Source organism: Bos indicus x Bos taurus, chromosome 22, assembly GCF_003369695.1.
Source record: "Bos indicus x Bos taurus breed Angus x Brahman F1 hybrid chromosome 22, Bos_hybrid_MaternalHap_v2.0, whole genome shotgun sequence".
Classification (NCBI taxonomy): Eukaryota; Metazoa; Chordata; class Mammalia; order Artiodactyla; family Bovidae; genus Bos; species Bos indicus x Bos taurus.
Window position 1 is genome coordinate 53079238 of NC_040097.1, and position 21095 is coordinate 53100332.

Sequence of the window (21095 nt, forward strand, 5' to 3'; positions counted from 1 at the left end):
TTTAGGATGCACTGATTGCACCACAAAAACAAGAGTTTGTTTAGTCTCTGCTCTCTGTACAAGCAGCCATTCATTTTGTTTAGTTTTGAGAGGTTGAAACACATCTGAACTTAGTCTCTTGCCTTGATCCTGAAGAAAATTCGCTTATTTGTTTTTTCCTACCAGTTTGGCAGCTCTGTATTTTTATTTTGTAGTACTTTTTATGGAAAAACTGTTTGCGTATTATACGTTCATCCGATTGAAGTGTGAACTGCAGTGGTTAGGCAGCTTTTCCTTAGTGCGAATTATGTGAGATTTTCCATAGATGGTCTTTAACGCCAGGTGTCTTGAAAGTGCTGTCCAGTTTCTCCATGCAGCTCTAGGGGAAGGACAAGGAGAATGAAAAGTCAAGAAGACTTCTGGGTCAGAGCAGGCCTCACATGGTAGGGACTACTCAAAATAATTCGGCTTTTCAATCTTCAAGGGAAACTCTGAGCTGAAAGGTGGAGATGGTTTGTATGGTGTGGAAGCGCCTGGAGGAAAGCCTTAGGTCACCAGTCAGTGACCCTGACCTGATCTGTGCACTTCCTGAACTTGGCACTTCCTCTCTCTGCAGCTTTGAAGCCTGAGGGCTCTGGATGAGGTGGCTTATTTTCTAGAACAACTGTCTTAGTTGTTGAGGAAATTGAGCTGCTGAAAGTCCTAGGGTCACTCCTGTAGGCAGTATTAGAGGCACTGATTCCCTAGTGGGAACGCGAGCCATGCTGCTCCTGGAGACCTGGACTTGCCGTCAAGGCAGAAGAGAGCAGGTGAGGCAAATTCAGTGTTTATTCTCAATTACGGTGAGCGAAGGTCTGCTGCTGAGGGCTTTGCTTATTGGGGGCTATTGTGAGCTGTTATTGAGAGACTTCTTTAGATTTCTAGAGTTCTGTTTGTTTCAGAACTAAGTTCATTAGTTGGCTGTTTGTTTCAGCCAACAAATGAACATTTTGTTTGTGGCCTAGAAAGAAAATTTTTATATTAAACCTTTTTACTACCTTGTTCTTAATGTCTGTCATCTTTGTAATTCTGTGTCTGAAACAACACTTTCCATGGGGAAACTTTTTTCCAGTGATTGTCTTCAGTTAGTGGTTCCATGGTGTATGTCTTTTACTCTGAATTTTCAAGTATCTTTGAAGGCAAATACCACTTTTAAGGAGCCTGTTTATTTTTTTGGATTTAATTGGGTCCTCAAAATCTGAGAAGAGCCTGGAGACTACTTGCCTCTTGCAAATTCAAGGCCCTTCATTTGAAATGCAAACTTTGGCAGATTCCAAGATTGCTGTGATCTAGAGAAGGTCTGAAGAAAACTTGGGGCTGTGCAGACCTCCTTTGATGGCCTTGTGCTTCCCATGCCCGGCCCTGGAGCTGGGAGTGCCCAAGCCTCTCTGTTCTGCAGGGCAGTGGCCTCCTTAGGCATCCGGGAAGCGGCACATGCCCGAGTTCCAGGGAAGTAAGGCTTGTGATTTTTGTCTATTTCATTTCTTCTCAAGTTCAAGAAGTAAACTTGAGGTGCTCAACTTGAAATTACTGGAAAAGTGACTTCTTGATACAGATTTGCTCTGGAGGCAGCTTTGTCCATTTTTCTTTCAGAGTGAAGTCTGCTTATTGCATGTGCTTTTTGAATGCTTAAATCAAGAGGTATTTCTAAATAGTTCTTTTAGGAAATGATTGCTTCAGCTTTGGGGGAAGATAGCATGAAAGAAACCTGTGGTTTCTCTCAATAGTCTGACTTTGAAATGTATGTTTGCATTAAACAATGTAGGCTGATAGTATTGGATTATGATGAGGCTAATTTCTGGTGAAATCTTTGCTTCTTCCCTTTTGTTTTCTACACTCCAGTCTTCACTGTGTTTTTCTGGCTGCTGCAGATTCTGTTTGAAATGAGGCAGGTCATAAATATTTTTTAAAATCTAAGTTACAGTGTCGGAAGTCTAGAGATGGTTAGAGACCTTGGAAGGCGAATAGGCCAGTCCTGTTCTTCCAAGTGAGTAAACCTAAGCTGGTAGATGTTAAAGTGATTGTTAGTAAAGTGATTGTCAGTGGCACTACCATTTCAAGAGAGGACTGAGTTTCCCTTCACTGAATGAAGGCTTGAAACCCATTGTAACTTGAAATCTGGGTCATACATGTTCTGTAAAGTAAGGAGCAGATAACCAAAGGACTCAAAAAAGTATAACTCAATAAAACTCCTTTAGGAAGGTCTTTTGGGCCACCTGGTAATTTTCATTCCATCTTAAGGGTTCACAAAAAATATATAATTTATAGTAAGTTAGGTTTCAAGATTTAAGGAGTAATCTGAAAAAAATTTTTTAATGTGACTTCTTTATGCATAAAAATATTTTTTATACTAAATAATTCCCTTCGCAAAGGGCATTGGCCTGAGCTCTGTAAAACTTCACTATGGTTTAAATCTGTTTTGAAACAAAAGGTGTATTTTACATATAGTCTCAATTGGGAGGTACATTTGTAGTTTATAAATAATTTGCTAAATCAAAACTGGTTTGAGATGAAGACAGATTTTCTATACTGATTAAAATGTTAAAAGGTCAGTTTATAGTCCCTTGGAGGAAATGGGAAAATTTCAACTTTGTGATCAGTGTTAAGTTAATAAAAGACTACTGAGGATATATTTTATTATGTAACTGTTAATAGCTGATGGTTTTCTGTGGGTCTCATGCTAAAGCACAATGTTCTGGAGTGGGTGACATTTCTTGGAAATATAGGAAATTTTCAGAATCCGTGAAATTTGAAAATTTTATTATGGTGGTACCTGAGACTACTTCCAGAATTGGGAATAATTTCTATGAAATTCTTCATTTCACATTTCAAAAACTTTCTGGGTTTAATATTAAAAGAATTCAGTAAATTGTTGGTTAAAAAAAAAAGATACTTCATAGTGTCCACACTGGACTTTATAATTAATAACTAAATTATAATCAAATTCACTTAATCAAATAAAATTTATTACTTTAAAGCAGGGCTTGGCAAAGCTTTTCTATAAAAGGCCAGATAGCAAATATTCAAGGCTTTGTAGGGCAGAGAATCTCTGTCACTCTGTTTTGTTTGTTTACAACCTTTTAAAAAATATAAAAGCCATTCTTAGGTCATGGTTGTACAAAAACAGGCCAGCTGGGTTTGGCCTTTGGGCTGTAGCTAGTTGACCCCTGCTCTAAAGGATAGATTCTAATAATATACTTTGATTGCCTTGGAGAAACATTTGCTGAGTATTGAAACCTTATATTCAAAAAGTAATATTTATGTAGACTAAACCATTCACTCAGCTAATTTATACATATCCTATTGTTTGTCCATAGATTTCATTGTGTTCCATTTTTAAAATCGGGGTGGTCCCCGCACTCCCCTAAGAGTAAGTTCAGTGCAGTTTGTGTCCTTCGTTCGGTGTTGTTTGAAACTTGGTATTTTATTGATATGGTCTCATAATTTGATGTGTTTCATCACAGTAACACTTGCCAGTTTGCCAGGACAACTTAAATGTTTGCTTTTGGCGGAAAGGAAGAAAAAGATGCTGGACCCTTTTTTTTTGCTGTAGGTTCTGTCACTGAATTTACGAGTTCTGTCATTTTTGTTTTGCTTGCTTTGGAAACGGTTCTGTGCTGCATCTTGGTAGTAGAGTCTCTCTCAAACTTTGTGAGTTTATGAGTTAAGATTTACAAGTTAAAAAGATCGTGTAGAAAGCTGACATCTACCCTTTACCCAGCATCTCCTACTTCCATAATCAGAGTACAGTTTTCAAAACTGCCTTGGTACAGAACTATTACCTGAAGAACAAAATTTATTGGGATTTCACAGTGTTTTTTTTCTGTATTGCCTTTTTTCTAATCCATGTTCTGTCTAGGATCCCATATTGCATTTATTTTTTATTTCCTTCAATGACAATCCCTTAGTCTTTCCTTCTCTTTTATGATTCTGATACTTACGATATGTAGTAACTAGAAATGTTACGTTTTTAAACATGTGACAGTTTTTTGAAGGCAAACATAGACTATACCTATGAATACTATTCGGCTTTCCAAGGATTTCAGCGGAATGATTTTGAGGAGAGTAGAACCCTGTTGGTGTCTTTTTCTTATGGATTACTTTGTTTCAGTCTGTCTGAGTAGAATAGCATACTGTATATTTTGTAGTCCATTCATAATCAGAAACTTTTACATTTTACTAATTTATTTGAGAAAACAATTACAAACCATTATACATTATCACAAATATATTTTATTTGAAAACCTTTTCAAAATCAAACGTGAAGAATGGCATTCTCTTATACTTGCAAATTTATTTAATGTCTGGCATAGTAAAGCAGATGGATTCTCTTACCTGCTATTAGAGTATACTATTTTGGTTGACATAAGTGAAGAAAGTTCAGCCTCCCATAGATATGTGGTTGGAAAAGGAGAGATTATTTTAATAGCCGTTTCAGATCATGCTGGATATTCTTCTTTGATAGTATACCAGCATACCAGCACTTGACAAGAGGCAGTTTCTTAAAGTTGCAATGTGCAATCTGAAACTGTGTCAATGTACTTTTTATATTGTTACATTAGAATCAGTTGGTCTGTTTTGAACTTTGACTGGGTCTCTGAACCTGTGTACTTTTAAATGTGCAAGTATTGGTCATTTGGAAAATAATGATCTCTTGAGTTTTGCAGATCTTCTCAATGTTCTCATTTTTCACTATGCAATACCAAAAAATCACATTCCTTAGTATCACCACCGTCTCATCAGAGAAAGCACGTGGTGGAAGGAGGGTGCAGATTTTGTCATTGGTCACAAATGCTGTCATAGTTGTTTTCCTTGAAATAAAGGGCTCACTTTTGAGGAAATTTCTGTCAAATACTCAGAAATGAATAATCACAGTTTGTCAATGTTTAAGTAAAAATGATATTCTGTAAGAGAAGCTGCTTAATCCAGTCACAGATCAGTTTCATAAAAACCTTTTCTTTAGAAAACCATTGCACTTAGGTGTGCAACAGAAATACATTATACCTACCCAAGGACCAGTATTTAATAAAGTTAATGTTTTTGTACAATGACTGCTTGTGTAGCTTGGTGCTACCGCGTTGATTCATGCCAAGGCACCTGCAGTTTTAACCACCATTGGTTTTGTACAAATGTCAAGAGTGAAAAAGGCAAATAATGGTTTAGTATTATTCTGAGCATAGGTGTGACCTCCTGAACCCCTGAAAATCTCAGGTTCTCCAGGATTCCACAACCATACTTTGAGAACCTCTCATCTAACATGTGCCTAGAGTGTGGGTATTTAAAGTATTTTCTACTAAATTAAAAACAAACCCACTCTTAAGAGTTCAGAGAGCCCAGCAAAGGGAAGAAATAGGATTTGAAGTTGGGGGTCTGACCTCCACTTCTTTCCACTGCACCTGTTGGCTGCTCACCAGCGAATAACTAAGAAGCTTTCTCGAGGTGGAAGATGATCTTTCTGGATAGAAGGAAAATCACATGGGAATGCTGTATTTTTTTTCTTCCTTATTTTATCTTTCTTTTTTTTTCTCTCTTATTTTATCTTTCTTTTTTTTCTCTCTTATTTTATCTTTCTTTTTTTTTTTCTCTCTCTCCTCTTCTGCAGGACCTTGCCGAACTTATTAGTTCTAATAATTTTAGGGGCTCAGTTATCCTAGTTGATATCTTTAAATAGTGATGGGTTTGTTTCTTCCTGTGTAATCTTTACATTTAATTTTCTTGCCTTAGTGTGGGGTAAGCCTTAGCATTCACTGCAGTGTTGTTTAGAAATACCAAGAACTTGAGTCTTTAGTCTACTTACTGATTAGAGAAAATGCTTCCAAAGTTTCATAAATAGGTTGTCTCTGTTCCTAGCTGAGATTGAGCCTCAATTTTCTTTCTTTCTTTTTTTTTTTTTTTTTTTTGTTCGCCTGTCCTTTTAAAAAACATTAAGCCTGTATCAGCTTCCTGTGAGCTGGGTAACTTTCTTTTTATGGGCTAAATATTTTTGTGTGCTGTGCTGTGCTTACTCAGTCGTGTCTGGCTCTTTGTGACCCCATGGACTGGGGCCCGCCAGGCTCCTGGGTCCATGGGATTCTCCAGGCAAGATTACTGGTGTGGGTTGCCCTGTCCTCCAGGGGATCTTCCTGACCCAGGCATCGAACCCAGATCTCCTGCATTGCAGGCGGATTCTTTACCATCTGAGCATGGGACTTAATTTTTTCTTCAAGGTTTTATAAAGCTTTTTATAAAGACAATCTGGATTAGATGATTTTATTTTATTTTTGCCTACACAGGTGTTTGCCTGTTTAAATTTGCTTCATGGACATAGGAAATTCACAGTTTATCTTAGTTGTGGGAATTTTTTTCCAGAGTTTTTTTTTAACTGATCTCTCCAATATTTGTGATTACACCATTTCTTTCACTCCCTGCGTTTCTTGTGTGTTTTCCTTCTTCCATGACCTCTTTCCGAAGTTTGTCTATATCTCGTATTTTGTAAGAAATCAGATTTTGGTTTTGTTTTTCTTGACTGTGTTTTCTGTTTCATCTTTGTGGTTCTTTCCTGTTGTTTTGATGACTCTGATGACTTGCTGTCTTTAGTTAGGCGCCTTCTCCTTTGTTTTTGGTCTGCTTCTAATCTGTTCGTAGCTATATATTTCTCTGTTAAGTTTCTGTCCCAGGTTTTGAAGGCAGCACCTTTGTTTCCATTCAGTTCCCCTGCCCCCCCCCCCTTTTGGAACAGTATTTAAATTTTTCTGTATTTTTATTTTTGACTTGCTATGTCTTCATTGCTGTGTGTGGGGTTTTCTCTGGCTGCAGCAAGTGGGGCCTACCCTCCAGATGCCGTGTGCAGGCTTCTCTTGTCGTGGAGCAGGGCCTCTAGGGTGCTCGGGCCTCAGTAGCTGTGGCACGTGGGGTTCAGCTGCCCCACGGCATGCAGGATCTTCCCAGACCAGGGACTGAACCTGTGTCCCCTGCTTTGGCAGGCAGGATTCTTAACCGCTGCATCACCAGGGAAGCCTGTGTTTATTTTCTTGTTGTAGTCTTCTATATATTCTGGATACTAGCCTTGATTACACATATATGTCACAGACAACTCTCTTCTACTCCGTGACACCTTCCCATTCTCTTTATGGTGCCTTTTAAACAGAAGGTCTTGATCGGGATATGGTCAGATTGAGCAGCCTTTCCCTACTCTGAGGTCATAACAATACTCTTCTAGTCTTTTCTGAAGGTTTATTACTTTACATATCACATCTAAGTTCACAGTCTCTCTAGAGTTGTGTTTTTTTCCTTCTGTTTTTGGTATTGTATGAGAGGAGGCCAGTTAGTTGCAGTTGCAGTTGTATGAGCCTGTAGTTTACCTAATATCTTTGAAAAGACTGTTTATTTCTCACCTTTTTTTCCATTTGAGCATTTTTATTTTTAAAAAATTTATTTATTTTAATTGGAGGCTAATTACTTTACAATATTGTATTGGTTTTTGCCATACATTGACATGAATCCGCCATGGGTGTACATGTGTTCCCCATCCTGAAGCCCCCTCCCACCTCCCTCCCCATCCCATCCCTCAGGGTCATCCCAGTGCACCAGCCCTGAGTGCCCCATCTCATGCATCAAACCTGGACCTGCGATCTGCTTCACATATGATAATATACATGTTTCAACGCTACCTTCTCAAATCATCCCCTTCTCAACCTTTTCTCACAGAGTCCAAAAGACTCTTCTTTAAATCTGTGTCTCTTGCTGTCTTGCATATAGGGTCATCGTTACCATCTTTATAAATTCCATATATATGCGTTAGTATACATGACACCCCACTCCAGTACTCTTGCCTGGAAAATCCATGGACAGAGGAGCCTGGTGGGCTGCAGTCCATGGGGTCGCTAAGAGTCGGACACGACTGAGCGACTTCACTTTCACTTTTCTCTTTCATGCATTGGAGAAGGAAATGGCAACCCACTCCAGTGTTCTTGCCTGGAGAATCCCAGGGACGGGGGAGCCTGGTGGGCTGCCGTCTGTGGGGTCACACAGAGTCGGACACGACTGAAGTGACTTAGCATTAGCATACTGTATTGGTGTTTTTCTTTCTGACTTACTTGACTCTGTATAAAAAATATGGAATGCTTCCCGAATTTGCATGTCATCCTTGCACAGGTGCCATGCTAATCTCTGTATCGTTCCAATTTTAGTATATGTGCTGCCCAAATGAACACTATTTCTCACCTCTCTATACTGCCATTCTGTTATAAATCCAGTGCCCATCAGTGATCTAAATCTGTCGTCCTGTTTGCAGATTCTGGATTCTGTCCTTGTGTTCTTGAGAAATACCCAGCTAGATGATGGTTTGTCATTACACTCTTGAATTTGATTTGTTAATACTCAGTTTAGGCTTTTTGCATCTATATTTATGGCTGACTTGAGCTTTTCACTTTCTTTTCTAGTTTTGTTTGTACCTAGTTTTGATGTCACAATTGCATAAGTCTTCATAAGGAATAAGGTTAATTCCTTGGTTTTTGTCCTGTCGAATAGTTTGTATAGGAGCTGCCCCTGAAAGTCCCATAGAACTCCTCTGTGAAAGTTTTCTCTGGGGGGAAAATTTTTAACCACAGTATCGGTCTCTGTAGCATTACTTTTCTTTTTAAGCCTTTTATATCTTTATGACTGGATTTGCTTAGACTGTGCTGGCTGTCAGTGGCTCTGCGTGGTCTTTCTCTGGCTGTGGCCAGCAGGGCCGCCCTTCGTCGTGGCGCCTGGGCTTCTAACTGCGGTGGCATCTCCTGTTGAGGAGCACAGGCTCTGAGCACTGTGGGCTTAGTAGTTGTGGCACAGGGACTCAGTTGCTCTGCAGCTTGTGGGCTCTTCCTGGACCAGAGATGGAACCCGTGTCCCTTGCATTGACAGATTCTTATCCACAGTGCCACTGTGGAAGTCTTGTAGTTTTTTATGTCTTAAAGTTTTGATGTTAATTTTTCTAGAAAATTGTTCATCTTATCCATATGTTCAGATACGTTGCTATAGTTGTTAGTGATATTCTCATCTTACTAGTTTTTATATCATTAGTTACATCTTTTTTCCTCATCTTTATTAGTGCCGTCTCTTTTTGATCAGTCTCTCCTAGACGTGTGTCTCGTTTTCTAGGGCACACTGGACCAGTCCTTTTGTGCACTTGACTCTGATTTTTTAATTTTGGCAGTGCTGTGTCCTTGTTGCTGTGAGGGCCTTTCTCAGGTTGTGGCTAGCAGGGGCTGCTCTCCAGTTGCAGCGGTGCAGGCTCCTCATGGCGGCTTCTTTTGCGAAGCATGGACTCTAGGGCACGCGGGCTTCAGTAGTTTCGGCATTTCTGCTCAGTAGTTGCGGTGCACGCTTAGTTGCTCCCCAGTATGTGGATCTTTCCGGACCAGGAACCAGGAACTGCCTTTTCTGCGCTGGCAGATGGGTGCCTTCCCACTGAGCCAGGGAAGCCCACTGTACTTGGTTCCTGTTTGTCGGGACTAGGGGAAGTTCCAGACTTCCAGGACACTCCTTGTCCTGTGTTCAGCACGGTGCTCTGCACTTGCGCATTTCTGTAGCCGGCTCCCCGTTCTGACTGGTTCCTAAAATTCTCCCACTTTACTCTCTGGAATTCTCAGTCTATCAGAAAAATCTCCCAAGCAGTCAGTGTTACGGATTGAATTGTGTCCCCCAAAAAGATATGTTGAAGTCCCAGGCACCCCCCCCAACAGTGCCTCAGAATGTGGCCTTATTTGGAAATAAGGTCTTCACAAAGGTAATCCAGTTAAAATGAGGTCATCAGGGTGGGCACTGGTTGAAGAGAACTGGTGTCCTTATAGAAAGGGGAGATCTGGACGCACACAGACACACATACACAGAGGGGACACAGAAGACACACGGGAAGAAGCTGGCCAAGGGCCTGGAGTGCTGTGCCTACAAGTGAGGGCACCCAGCCCCCGCCGCCAGACCCCAGAAGCTGCCAGAGGCCTTCCCTCCCAGTGCTCAGCCAACACCTGGATTCGACTTCCGGCCCTTGAACAGTGAGACAGGAAGCTGCTGCCGTTGTAAGCCTCTAGTTTCTGGTTCTTTGTGATGACAACCCTAGGAAACTAGTATAGCCAGCTTTGTCTCTTAATGCTGTCTTCCCCTACCCTGCTCTTGTGGAAACCTGCTGTCTGAGGACCCTTCTCCCCTGAGACCCTCTCAACTGCTGGGGGCTTACATTCACATCCCTGCTCTTGCACCAGGAGCCTGGGGAGGGATCCTTGCGGCTTCTCACAGCCGCCTCCGGACTGTTCTGTCTCCCTCCTTTTCTGCAAGACCCCCAGCTTTGAATTTCACGCCACTGATTGTCACCAGGCCCTCAGTGATTGCAGTCATCTGGTGTGGGGGTCATTTCTTATTTTATTTTTTATTTATTTATTTTTTCATTTCTTATTTTAAAAACTCAAGATCCCAGCTCACTGTCAAAGTGAACACGACTAGTCTGTTCACTCGTGGTGACTTCAGAAGATATTTAAATGGGCCTTCCAGCAGCCTGACACTTCCATTCCTTGAGTATCTTTCTTACAGCGACATTATCTCAGCTACTCAATCCTATGGTCATACATTAGACCTGGATTTACCCATCATGCGACCCACTGCAATCTCAGATTCAGAGTTCACCTGCTGCCCCCTGTCCTTCACTCTCTCCCTTATTACTCTCCTTCTGCCATCACTGCACCCATTAAAATTTATTAATACAACCACTGATATTGCTCTCATCACAATTTCTCACCCTCTTGAAGAGGCTTCCCCAGTGGCTCAGTGGTAAAGAATCCGCCTGCCAATGCAGGAAACTTGGGTTTGATCCCTGGGTCAGGAAGATCCCCTGGAGTAGGAAATGGCAACCCACTCCAGTATTCTTGCCTGGGAAATCCCATGGACAGAGGAGCCTGGAGGGCTACAGTCCATAGGGTCGCAAGGAGTCAGACATGACTGAGCGACTGAGCACGCACACATGTACTCTCTTGAGCTCCTGTTTTCTTCCCCAACCAGTTTAAATTTTCCTGGTCAATCATTGTAGTTACTTGCCCACATATACCCTTGTTCTCTTGCCCCCTTTTGCTTTATTCCCCGGTCCTCTTTTTTAACACAACCGTAACCCTGCTTAAATCCGATGCTTCCTTTCCGTTACTTAGGTAACAGGGTGGCTCTAAGGAAGCGCTGATCAGGCCTCACGGGAAGCGCACCACCTCCACTCTCAAGCGCATCCCTTTGCTGGTTGGTGGTCTCACCTCTGCGCCCTCGCCCAGTCCCTCTCCAGCTCTGCTTAAGGATGGGGTGGCCCCATCTCAGACCCACAACTCTTCCTGCCAGGGCCTACTTTCAGTAGAATTTCCATACTTGGTACTTTACTGAAAAAATTGGACTTTTGAAATATGAACACACACATACTGGCTTACAAGTTTTTCTTGATGTGCTTTTGGGCGTGGGTTCGAAAATTGCTTATCCTACTTTGGTTATTTTGGGTTCTTAAATCAGCGATTTAGTGTTACTTCATTGGTCCGGACTTTACTGGGCCTTTATATCAAATGCTGCCTCTGCCCGTTCTTTCCGCTTCTGAGACTTCAGTGTAGAATCTTCTCCCTTTCTCTCTTAACACCTCTTCGGCATTTTCTGTGCTGCCTTCTGGATAACTTTTTGTTTATGTTCCATTTTCCTTATATACTCTTCATTTCTGTGTAATCTTACTGTTAAATATTCATTCTTTATTTCTTTAAACAAAGTAAGCTTAATTTTATCATATAGGTTCAGTACTTCTGGCATCTTGAAGTCTTTGGTGGGTATTGGTCTGTGTCCAGTCAGGAAAATAGGATGCACTGAGCTGTCTCAGGCAGAGAAGGGTTTGGTGAAGTATTGACTGTGAAAGTGCTAGAAGGGTTCAGGGAGAAGGGCTGGCTGTTGGAGGCATGGCTGCTGCTGCCTTGAACTTCCCTGCAGCTGTGGTTGCCTGCTTCTGCTCTTTCCCACTCCCTCTTCATTTCCCTTCAGAGCAACCTACCAAGATTCCAGCTGGCAAGATGTCTTATATATGTAGTCTTCAGACCTCTAACCCTCTGCAGCAGAATCAGGAAAGCACTGAATGCCAACAGACAGGATCTGGAACTGGGTATATGCCATCTGTTGTTTTTGCTGTTGGTTCTTGCGCCTAAAGTCGTGTTTGTCTTTGTGTGCCTGGATATTTTTGGATACTGGCATCAGGATTACTTGGAATAATTCAAATCCTTGTGTCTTTTCATTTGCTTGTCAGATCCCTGGGAGACCTACCTGTCTGGAATATGAGGTTACAAAATCAACTGAATACCAGAACTTTTCTTATGGCTCATCCTGGTAGAAATTATGATCTCAAATTGTCTGGAGATCTGGCTTTTCACTTTAGTAATGATTGCATATCAGTGCTGCAGTTCATTCATCAGTTCAGCAGATATTTGAGCTCTTTTGTGCTAGACGCTGGGTTTGAGTCTGTGAAGAGAAACCAGTTTGGGGGGTAGTTACACTTATGGGGCATACAAATGTAAGTCTGGTATAGTGTTGGAAAGTGAAATGCTTTGTGGATAAATAGAGCAGGAAAGGAGCAGCTGGGAGTACCATGGAGGATTACAGTTGTCACTGAAAAGGTGACATTTGAATACAGTGAGCCAGTAGGACATCAGCAGAGTAGGCCAGTGCAAAGGCCCCGGAAGGGTTGAGGAAGGAGGCTGCAGTGACTGAACCAGGTCCTTCCAGGGACCTTGGTTTCTAAAGTGAGGTGATGGAGAGAGTGCAAAGGAATGAAATGGTCCAACTTCTATTTGCAGAGGCTCGCTCTGGCTGCTGTGTTGGTTGGAATTCATTGTCTTTCTAATAAAGTGAAAAGTTAATTGGGATTGCATCAGCAGATGATCTATACATGTTTATGTTTATTCAGGAGTTTTTAGCACCTACCAAAAGCATAGTAGGCTATGGAAATAAAAGTATTAGTCACTTAGTCGTGTTCGACTCTTTTCAACCCGACAGACTGCAGCCTGCCAGGCTCCTTTGTCCATGGGATTCTCCAGGCAAGAACACTGGAGTGGGTAGCCAGCCCCTTCTTCAGGGCCTCTTCTCAACCCAGGGATTGATCCTGGGTGTCCTGCATTGTAGGCAGATACTTTACTGTCTGAGCTACCATAACCAAGGGAATGTAATGGTGGTGGCCTTCTAGGATCTGAAGCAAATAAAATTTTATTTACTGTATGTAGCAGTTTATTTATAAATAGCCAATCTTCTGCAATCGGATGTCTTATGTATGTAATGATCAACCAAGGCAGTTAGCATTAAGACCTTAAAATTATTCTCCATGTCACTTTTTAGTATGATTAACTAAAGCATCTGATTTATAGCTCTCATCTCATTTTTTCCCTTTCTCACCAAGATAACTTTTTTTGTTGTTGTTTTGACCACATTGCATGGCTTGTGGGGTTTTAGTTACCTAACCAGGGATTGAACCCTGGTCCTCGGCAGTGAGAGCATGGAGTCCTAACCACTGGACCACCAGGAAATTCTCTCACCCAGAAAACTGTAAATAATTACATATATGTGAAACAGAATATGTATTTATTTTAATCTGCTGTGGAGCTACTTTGACTGCTGTAGTTGTTTCATAAAGAGAGCTGCTCTGAGTCTTAAAGTACCATTTTTAAGTTTCCTGTAAAGTTTTTATATCTCTGTTCTAGAAGAGGGCTGGAGACCATTGCTAACTATGCGTTCCTCAGTTATACTTTTGACTTAGAAGTGTTTTGACATTTTCTAGGTATAAATGAAGGAGAATTAGTGTGTAATTTAGTCCCTGAATAATCAGTCTGGTGCTTTAATAGAAATGTATGTGGGAAGAGGAAATACAGGGTTTCCCTTTCATTTCACTTATTCCCACATTTTTTAAAAAGTTGAATTTAATTAAAATGGGCCAGCCAGATATCTGTCAGTTAACAGCTCATAAGAACAGATAAACAGTTGAGACAAGTCTTTGAGGTCCTTGTTATAGTAGTTATTCATTTGGATGTTTTGCTGTTTTACTTCTTATTGAGAAATGGACATAGAAAAGTCATCAGGATATAAATGTACAGCTCAGCAAATTATCTTAAAACAAAACAAAACCCTACCCTTCACATGTTGATGGTGGAAATATAAAATGGTGCAGCCACTTTAAAAAATAGTTTGGCAGTTTCTCAAAAAGGTAGATAGATATATGAGTTACCATATGACCCAGTAATTCTACTTCTAGATATAAATCCAAAGGAATTAAACATGTCTACACAGAACATATACAAGTGTTCATAGCAGCATATTCGTAATAACCAAAAAATGGAAACAAGTTAAAGGTCCATAATCTGATGATGGATAATTAGCATATGGTGGATTCATACAATGGAATATCATTCGGCCATAAGAAGGAATGACGTACTGTACGTGCTACAACATGAATGAACCTGGAAATCACACTAAGTGTTAATAAAAGAAACCAATCACAAAAGGTCAGGTGATTCTGTGTGCGTTGTATATCTGGAATGGGCAGGTCCACAGAGACAAGCAGCTCAGCGGTTGCTCGGGTGGTGGTGGGTAGGGTGCGAGTATGGGGAGTGGCTGCTAGGGCTGTGAGAATTCTTTCTGAGGTGCTGAGAATGTCTTGGAATTAATAGCGGTGAAGACTGCACAACTCTGTGAAGATACTGAAAGCCACTGAAACATACGCTTTATAAGGGTGAATTTTGTGGTATGTAAAAGACAGCTGATTTTTTTTTTTAAGGCAAACCAGATAACATCCATGTGTGTTTAACCACTCAAGTTATAGAATATAGACAGTACCCCAGAAGATCCCCCCACCGCCTCCTGATCAATGCCCCAAGTTATTCTTGGGGGGAAAAAAATAGCAGCTGTTTATACTGCTACTGTTTGCTTCTCAGAAGAAGCCATTGTCTTAGACTGAGTGTGAAGCTTTATGCTCTCAGCACTTGGCTAAGCCTAGCAGGGAACTTTTTATAAAGTACCATTTTAATCAAATGCTTCTTTGTAATTTCATGGTGCCAGGGTGACCTACCTTTCAAAACAGGTGGCTCCGTACTCTTGATCTTTTTTAATAGAAATAATGAGTTTTAAGTTTTTAAAGAATTTTTTGACATAAGTTTGTTTGTTTGTTTTTTAGTACTAGATATATTATTAGCCTGATCTCTTTATCAGTAGTTTGGACTTTATTAACTATTAAATACTGCTTACTTTAAATATTTCTCATTTTAATACTTTTGCCTAATTATAGCCACCCACTCCTCTTTCTCCCACTAGATATATGGGTTATTGAAGCTATCTTTTGGGGGTGCCAGATTAGCATTAATAGTTATTTTATTCTACATATGGGGAGCAACTGAGTGGCATGCGGGATTTAGTTCCTTGACCAGGGATCCGAACCCATGCCCCCTGCAGTGGAAGTGCCAAACCCTCACCACTAGACCACAGGGAGGTCCCTCTTGATAATATCTGTGATCTTAAAATTTAAAAGAAACTACCTTTAAATACTTCTATATGTTTTTAAGTATTTTAGACCCTGAGTAAGGTCAGTGTGGCTTTTTCTTTGCAGCGATGTCTTGGCATTGCCCATTTTCAAGCAGGAAGATTCTAGCCTTCCGCTGGATGACGAGACCAAACACCCACCCTTCCAGTACGTGATGTGTGCCGCGACATCGCCTGCCGTGAAGCTGCACGACGAGACGCTCACCTACCTGAACCAAGGTCGGTATGGCTGCGCTGCGCTCTGACCTAAGAGTGCGCGGAAGTCCAAAATGGCCTTTGGGCATCGCAGCCTGGGTTAGTGGTAATAATTGAAAATTAGGTTCCTTCTCTCAGACAGCTACAGTTAACAAAAATTGGGGAATGTTTTACTGTGAGCCCACAAAGCGATAATCTGTGGAAAGTGATTTCATAGAGACGGCGTGGACCAAGATGTGTTAGGGGGTGTTTTCAAGACAAAATCAGAAGGAGAAGCAGGTAGGAAAGGATGTCAGTTATTTTTAGGAACATGGTTTCAGTGTGGAACCTGAGAATGAACCAGAAGTCCAGCTAGCAAGGGACTTGGTCTCTGGCATGAAGCAGATTTGGGCTGAGAATAGACTGCACCAAGGTGGAGTCTGGCTAAAATAAACTGTGTCAAATCTTGTTTCCGCTTAATGAGAATGCTGTGTTTTGCCGATTTGAAAGTGAGAGTGGGCAGAATAGAAAATAGAGATATGGGGTGATTTACCATTAGAAAGAGTAAAGAATTTCTTTTTGAGGTGCACTGAGCAGTTGGAGCACTGGCCAGTGTGACTTACCAGTGTTAACAAAAGTACTTGGTTATGCAGGAATTCATTTGTTGGATACCTACATTTGTTGGGTACTGAAAGCTTGAGGGACTCTTATTTTTGTTTGTTTGTTTGTTTTAATAATTTAATTGGCTGTGCTGGTTCTTGGTTGCTACGCGGGCTTTTCTCTGGTTACCACGGGCAGGGGCTACTCCTAGTGCAGGGCGCGGGCTCTCACTGCAGTGGCTTCTCTTGTCGGGGAGCATGGGCTGTAGAGTGTTCAGGCTCCAGGAGTTGTGGTTCCTCAGCTCTAAGGCACAGGCTCAGTAGTTGTGGAGCACGGGCTGAGTTGCCTTGTGGCATGTGAGATCTTCCTGGACCAGGGATCAGGCCTGTGTCTCCTGCGTTGGCAGGCTTATTCTTTAGCCCTGAGCCAACAGGGAAGTCCTGGACTCTTGTTTTTAAAAAGAATTGAACATTTTTGTTGTTGCAAAATAGTACATACTCATTGTAGAAAAATTGCATATGTCGAGGGATAAAGCTGAAACTGGACTTTAGTTGCATCCCCCTCAGGAAAAGCAGTTATACCCTAGGTGTGTTTCTTTGTGTGTGTATCTATTTTGTTTCAGCAAAATGGAAATTAACATCTATTCACTTAAGAGTTGGGCTTCCCTGGTAGCTCAGCTGGTAAAGAATCCACCTGCAATGCAGGAGACACCGGTTCGATTCCTGGGTTGGGAAGATGCCCTGGAGAAGGGTTAGGCTGCCCACTCCAGCATTCTTGGGCTTCCCTGGCGGCTCAGCTGGTGAAGAGTCCGCCTGCAGTGCGGGAGACCTGCATTTGATCCCTCGGTTGGGAAGATCCCCTGGAGGAGGGAACAGCTACCCACTCCATTATTCTGGCCTGAAGAATTCTATGGACTGTATAGTCCATGGGGTTGCAAAGAGTCGAACACGACTGAGTGACTTTCACTTGAGTATTTTGTGATTGCTTTTCTGTCAATAAATAAAATCTTTAATTTCCTTAAACTTTTGGAAAGAGCTATAGATTTTAGACCAGTTAGTGATTATTGTAAGATGTGGAAGAAAACTTTTTTTTAAGCTTCTGAATTTTCATTTGACATGCAAATTTAGAATTTATGAGGTTTTTCTTCAGGTAATTCTAATCTGTAGCCTCTGGCGATACTCTTAATTTTGGTATTAATATATTATTTTAGGATTTTGATGGGTAGGCATTCAATTATTTGAGACTTAAGTTTCATATTTGAAAGAACCGTAATAGTTTATGCACTAATCTATTTTACACATAAAAAGATTGGAAGAGACAATGTAGAGATTGAGGGCATTCATTATCACTTCATTTCTAATGAGAAAAAAGGAAGTAACTGGGATCTCTCTTACTTAGGGAAAAGTTGAATAAGTTAAGGTGCATACCATGGGATGAATGAGCCCATGAAAACTCAGAACTTTGGATGTGTCTGTCTTTAGGCCTGGCGGAATATCCGTACCTTACGACTATTATTATTAAACTGGATAAAGACATCTCACATGGATAAAAGTTGCAGTCCCCCATCTGTAGTGATAATGTATTAGACCTGCATTCACTGAGTGTTCACTGTACTGAAGCAGTGTACTAAATACTATATACGCATTGTCTCACTTCCACAATAACCCAGGAAGTGTTATTGATCCATTACAGATTTTCAAAGCTGAAGCATAGAGCAGTTGATAAACTCGCTCAATGTTAGTTTGATCAAGCTTAGATTTAAATTGTTAATAATTAAATATTTAATAAAAAAATAGTTTATTACTTAAATGGTTGTTGTTATTGAAGTATCTATAGTAGTGTGCACAAGTCTTTGTAGCATGGCATACGATATCTTAGTTCCCTGACCAGGAATTGAATCTCTGCCTCCTGCAGTGTAAGCTCAAACCCCTAACCACTGGACCACTAAGGGAGTGAGTTCCCCACAAGTCTTAAATGTGCAAGTCAGTTAATTTGTATATCGTTTATTCCCTCAGAAATACCGCCTCTGCCCAGTATTTCCATTACCCTAGCAGGCTTCCTTCTATCCTCCTTCCAGCTGACACCTGAGGTTGACCATAATCCATATTAGAAGTGCAGGTGATTTTCTGGGACTGGACTCTGCTCCTTGCAGTATTAATGAGGAGTATGTTATTGGTTGTAGAATTGTGGTAATTTACCTCTTAATTTCTCCCAGCATTTTAAGAAAAAAAGTGGAAAAATGAATTGCATGTAGGCTGCATTTTTGAAAAGATACATTTGAATAAGCATTAAAAATGCATTTGAATAATCATAAATTCTACTTTTATACACCTTTTTAAAGAAATTGTAACACTTTAAACTTACATGAATATCAGTTCTTTCACAGATTTGTCTTCTAACATTTATTGCCTAGCATAATATTTTGAAAAAGTTCGGAACCCAAGATTTTGTGTGAATCCCTTCAATTGTTTCCACAGTGGCTGCACCGGTTTACATTCCCACCAGCAGTGTAGGAGGGTTCCCTTTTCTCCACACCCTGTCTAGCATTTGTTGTTTGTAGACTTTTTGAAGCCATGCTGACTGGTTGAAGTGGTACCTCATAGTTTTGAGTTGCATTTCTGTAATAATTAGCTAGCTATGTTGAGCATCTTTTCATATTCCTATTGGCCATCTGTATGTCTTCTTTGGAGAAATGTCTTTTAAGGTCTTCTGCCCATTTTTCGACTGGATTGTCTTAGTTGTTGAGTTGTATGAGCTGTTTGTATATTTTGGAGATTTGACGCCTGTTGGTTGCATTATTTGCAGCTATTTTCTCCCATTTTGTAGGTTGTCTTTTTTTTTTTTTTTGTAGTTTCCATCACTGTGCAAAAACTTGTATGTTTGATTAGGTCCCATTTGTTTTTTTGTTATTTTTACTGCCTTGGGAGACCTAAGAAAACATTGGCATGATTTATGTCAAAGAATGTTTTACCTATGTTCTCTTCTAGTTTTATGGTGTCATGTCTTATGTTTAAGTCTTCAAGCCATTTTGAGTTTATTTCTCTGCAGGTTGTGAGGGTGTTTTCTAACTTCATTGATTTACACGCAGCTGTCCAACTTGTCCAGTACACTTGCCTCTTTTGTCAAAGATTAATTGACCGAAAGTATATGGATTTATTTCTGGGTTCTCTGTTCTGTTTCATTGATATATATGTCTGTTTTTGTACCAGTACCACATCGTTTTGATTACTGTAGCTTTGTAGTATTGTCTGAAGGTCTGGGAGAGTTATGCGGCCTGTCTTCCCCACCCCCCCCGCCCCTCCCAGGATTGCTTTGGCGATTTTAAGTCTTTCATGGCTCCATATACATTTTTTTTATTATTCTAGTTCTGTGAAAAATGTCATGGGTGATTTGGTAGGGATCACATTAAATCTGAAGATTGCTTTTGGTAGTATTACCATTTTAACAGTATTAATTTTTCTAATCGAGGAGCATGGGATATCTTTCCATTTCTTTGAATTATCTTCAGTCCTTTATTAATGTTTTATAGTTTTCAGCATATAGGTTTTTCACCTTCTTAGCTACATGTATTTCTAAGATTTTTGGATGCAGTTTTAAATGGAATTTTTTCTTTACTTTCTGTTTCTAATATTTCATTGTTGGTGTAAAGAAATGAAGCCGATTTCTGTATATTATTCCTGTATCCTACTATCTTGCTGAGTTCATTTATTCTAATAGTTTATATGTGGAGGTTTTAAGCTTCTCTGTATAGAGTATCATGTCATCTGCAAATAGTAACAGTTTTACTTTTTCTCCTCTAACTTGGATACCTTTTATTTCTTTTCTGATTGCTGTGGCAAGTACCTCCAATATTGTGTTGAGTAGAAGTGGTGAGAGTAGGCATCCTTGCCTTGTTCTTGAATTTGGCAAGAACGCTTTCAGCTTTTCGCCATTGACTCTTATGTTGGCTGTGGGCTTGTCATCAGTGCCTTTATAACACTGAGATATGTTCCCTCTATACCCACTTTTGTAAGAGTTTCTATTGTGAATGGTAGTTAAATGCTTCTCCTGTGGCTTTTGCCTTTTGTTGATGTGATGTATCACGTTGATTTGCATATATCTGAACCATCCTTGTGACTCTAGAATGAATTTAACTTAGTCATGATGTGTATTCCTTTTTATATGTTCTTGGATTTGGTTTGCTAGTATTTTGTTGAGAATTTTTGCATCTAAATTCATCAAAGATACTGGCCTGTAACTTTCTTTTTTTGTGGTATCTTTGATTTCATTATCAGAGTGATGGTGGCTCATGGAACGTCTTTGGGGGTGTTCTCTCCTCTTCAGTCTTTTGGAAGAGTTTGAGAAGAATCGGTATAGGTTCTTTGTATGTTTGGTAGCCATCTGGTCCTGTACTTTCTGTTTGTGGAGTTGTTTTTAATTACAAATTCTATTTCACTTCTAGTGAAGGTTCTGTACAAATTATGTTTCTTGTTTCAGTTTTCAGGGGCTGTATGTTTCTAGAAACTTGTCCATTTCTTCTAGGTTGTTGAATTTTTTGGCATATATAATTGGGCATAGTACTCTATTAGGCTTTTTCGTGTATCCGTCGTATCAGTTGAGAGTTGTTTGGTCTGTTATTTTGTTTATGTGGGTCTCTCTCTCTGCTCCCTGGTGAGCCCTGTCAGAGGCCTGTCACTTTTGTTTAGTCTCTCAAAGAACCAGCTCTTCATTTTAGTGACTCCTTTTTAGTCTGCTTATTTTCTCTGGTCTTGGTTAGTTCCTTCTTCTGC

General features: G+C 40.4%; 1 protein-coding gene and 1 non-coding gene across 5 annotated transcripts in view; one reads left to right on the top strand and one right to left on the bottom strand.

The window, feature by feature from the left end:
• The window catches only part of UBP1 (upstream binding protein 1), a 64514-nt gene that overhangs the window by 820 nt on the left and 42599 nt on the right, over positions 1 to 21095 (top strand). For 3 of the 4 annotated variants that reach the window (XM_027522254.1, XM_027522255.1, XM_027522256.1), the window contains exon 2: positions 15620 to 15771. In XM_027522254.1, coding sequence (XP_027378055.1) covers positions 15620 to 15771 — 152 coding nt within the window. Of the gene's footprint in view, positions 1 to 13106; positions 14762 to 15619; positions 15772 to 21095 lie in introns of those variants that run through there. The other variant, XM_027522258.1, reaches the window with a different exon arrangement.
• On the bottom strand, positions 8107 to 8210 carry LOC113881079. Its single transcript, XR_003507933.1, has one exon. It is a non-coding gene; the product is annotated as a U6 spliceosomal RNA (small nuclear RNA).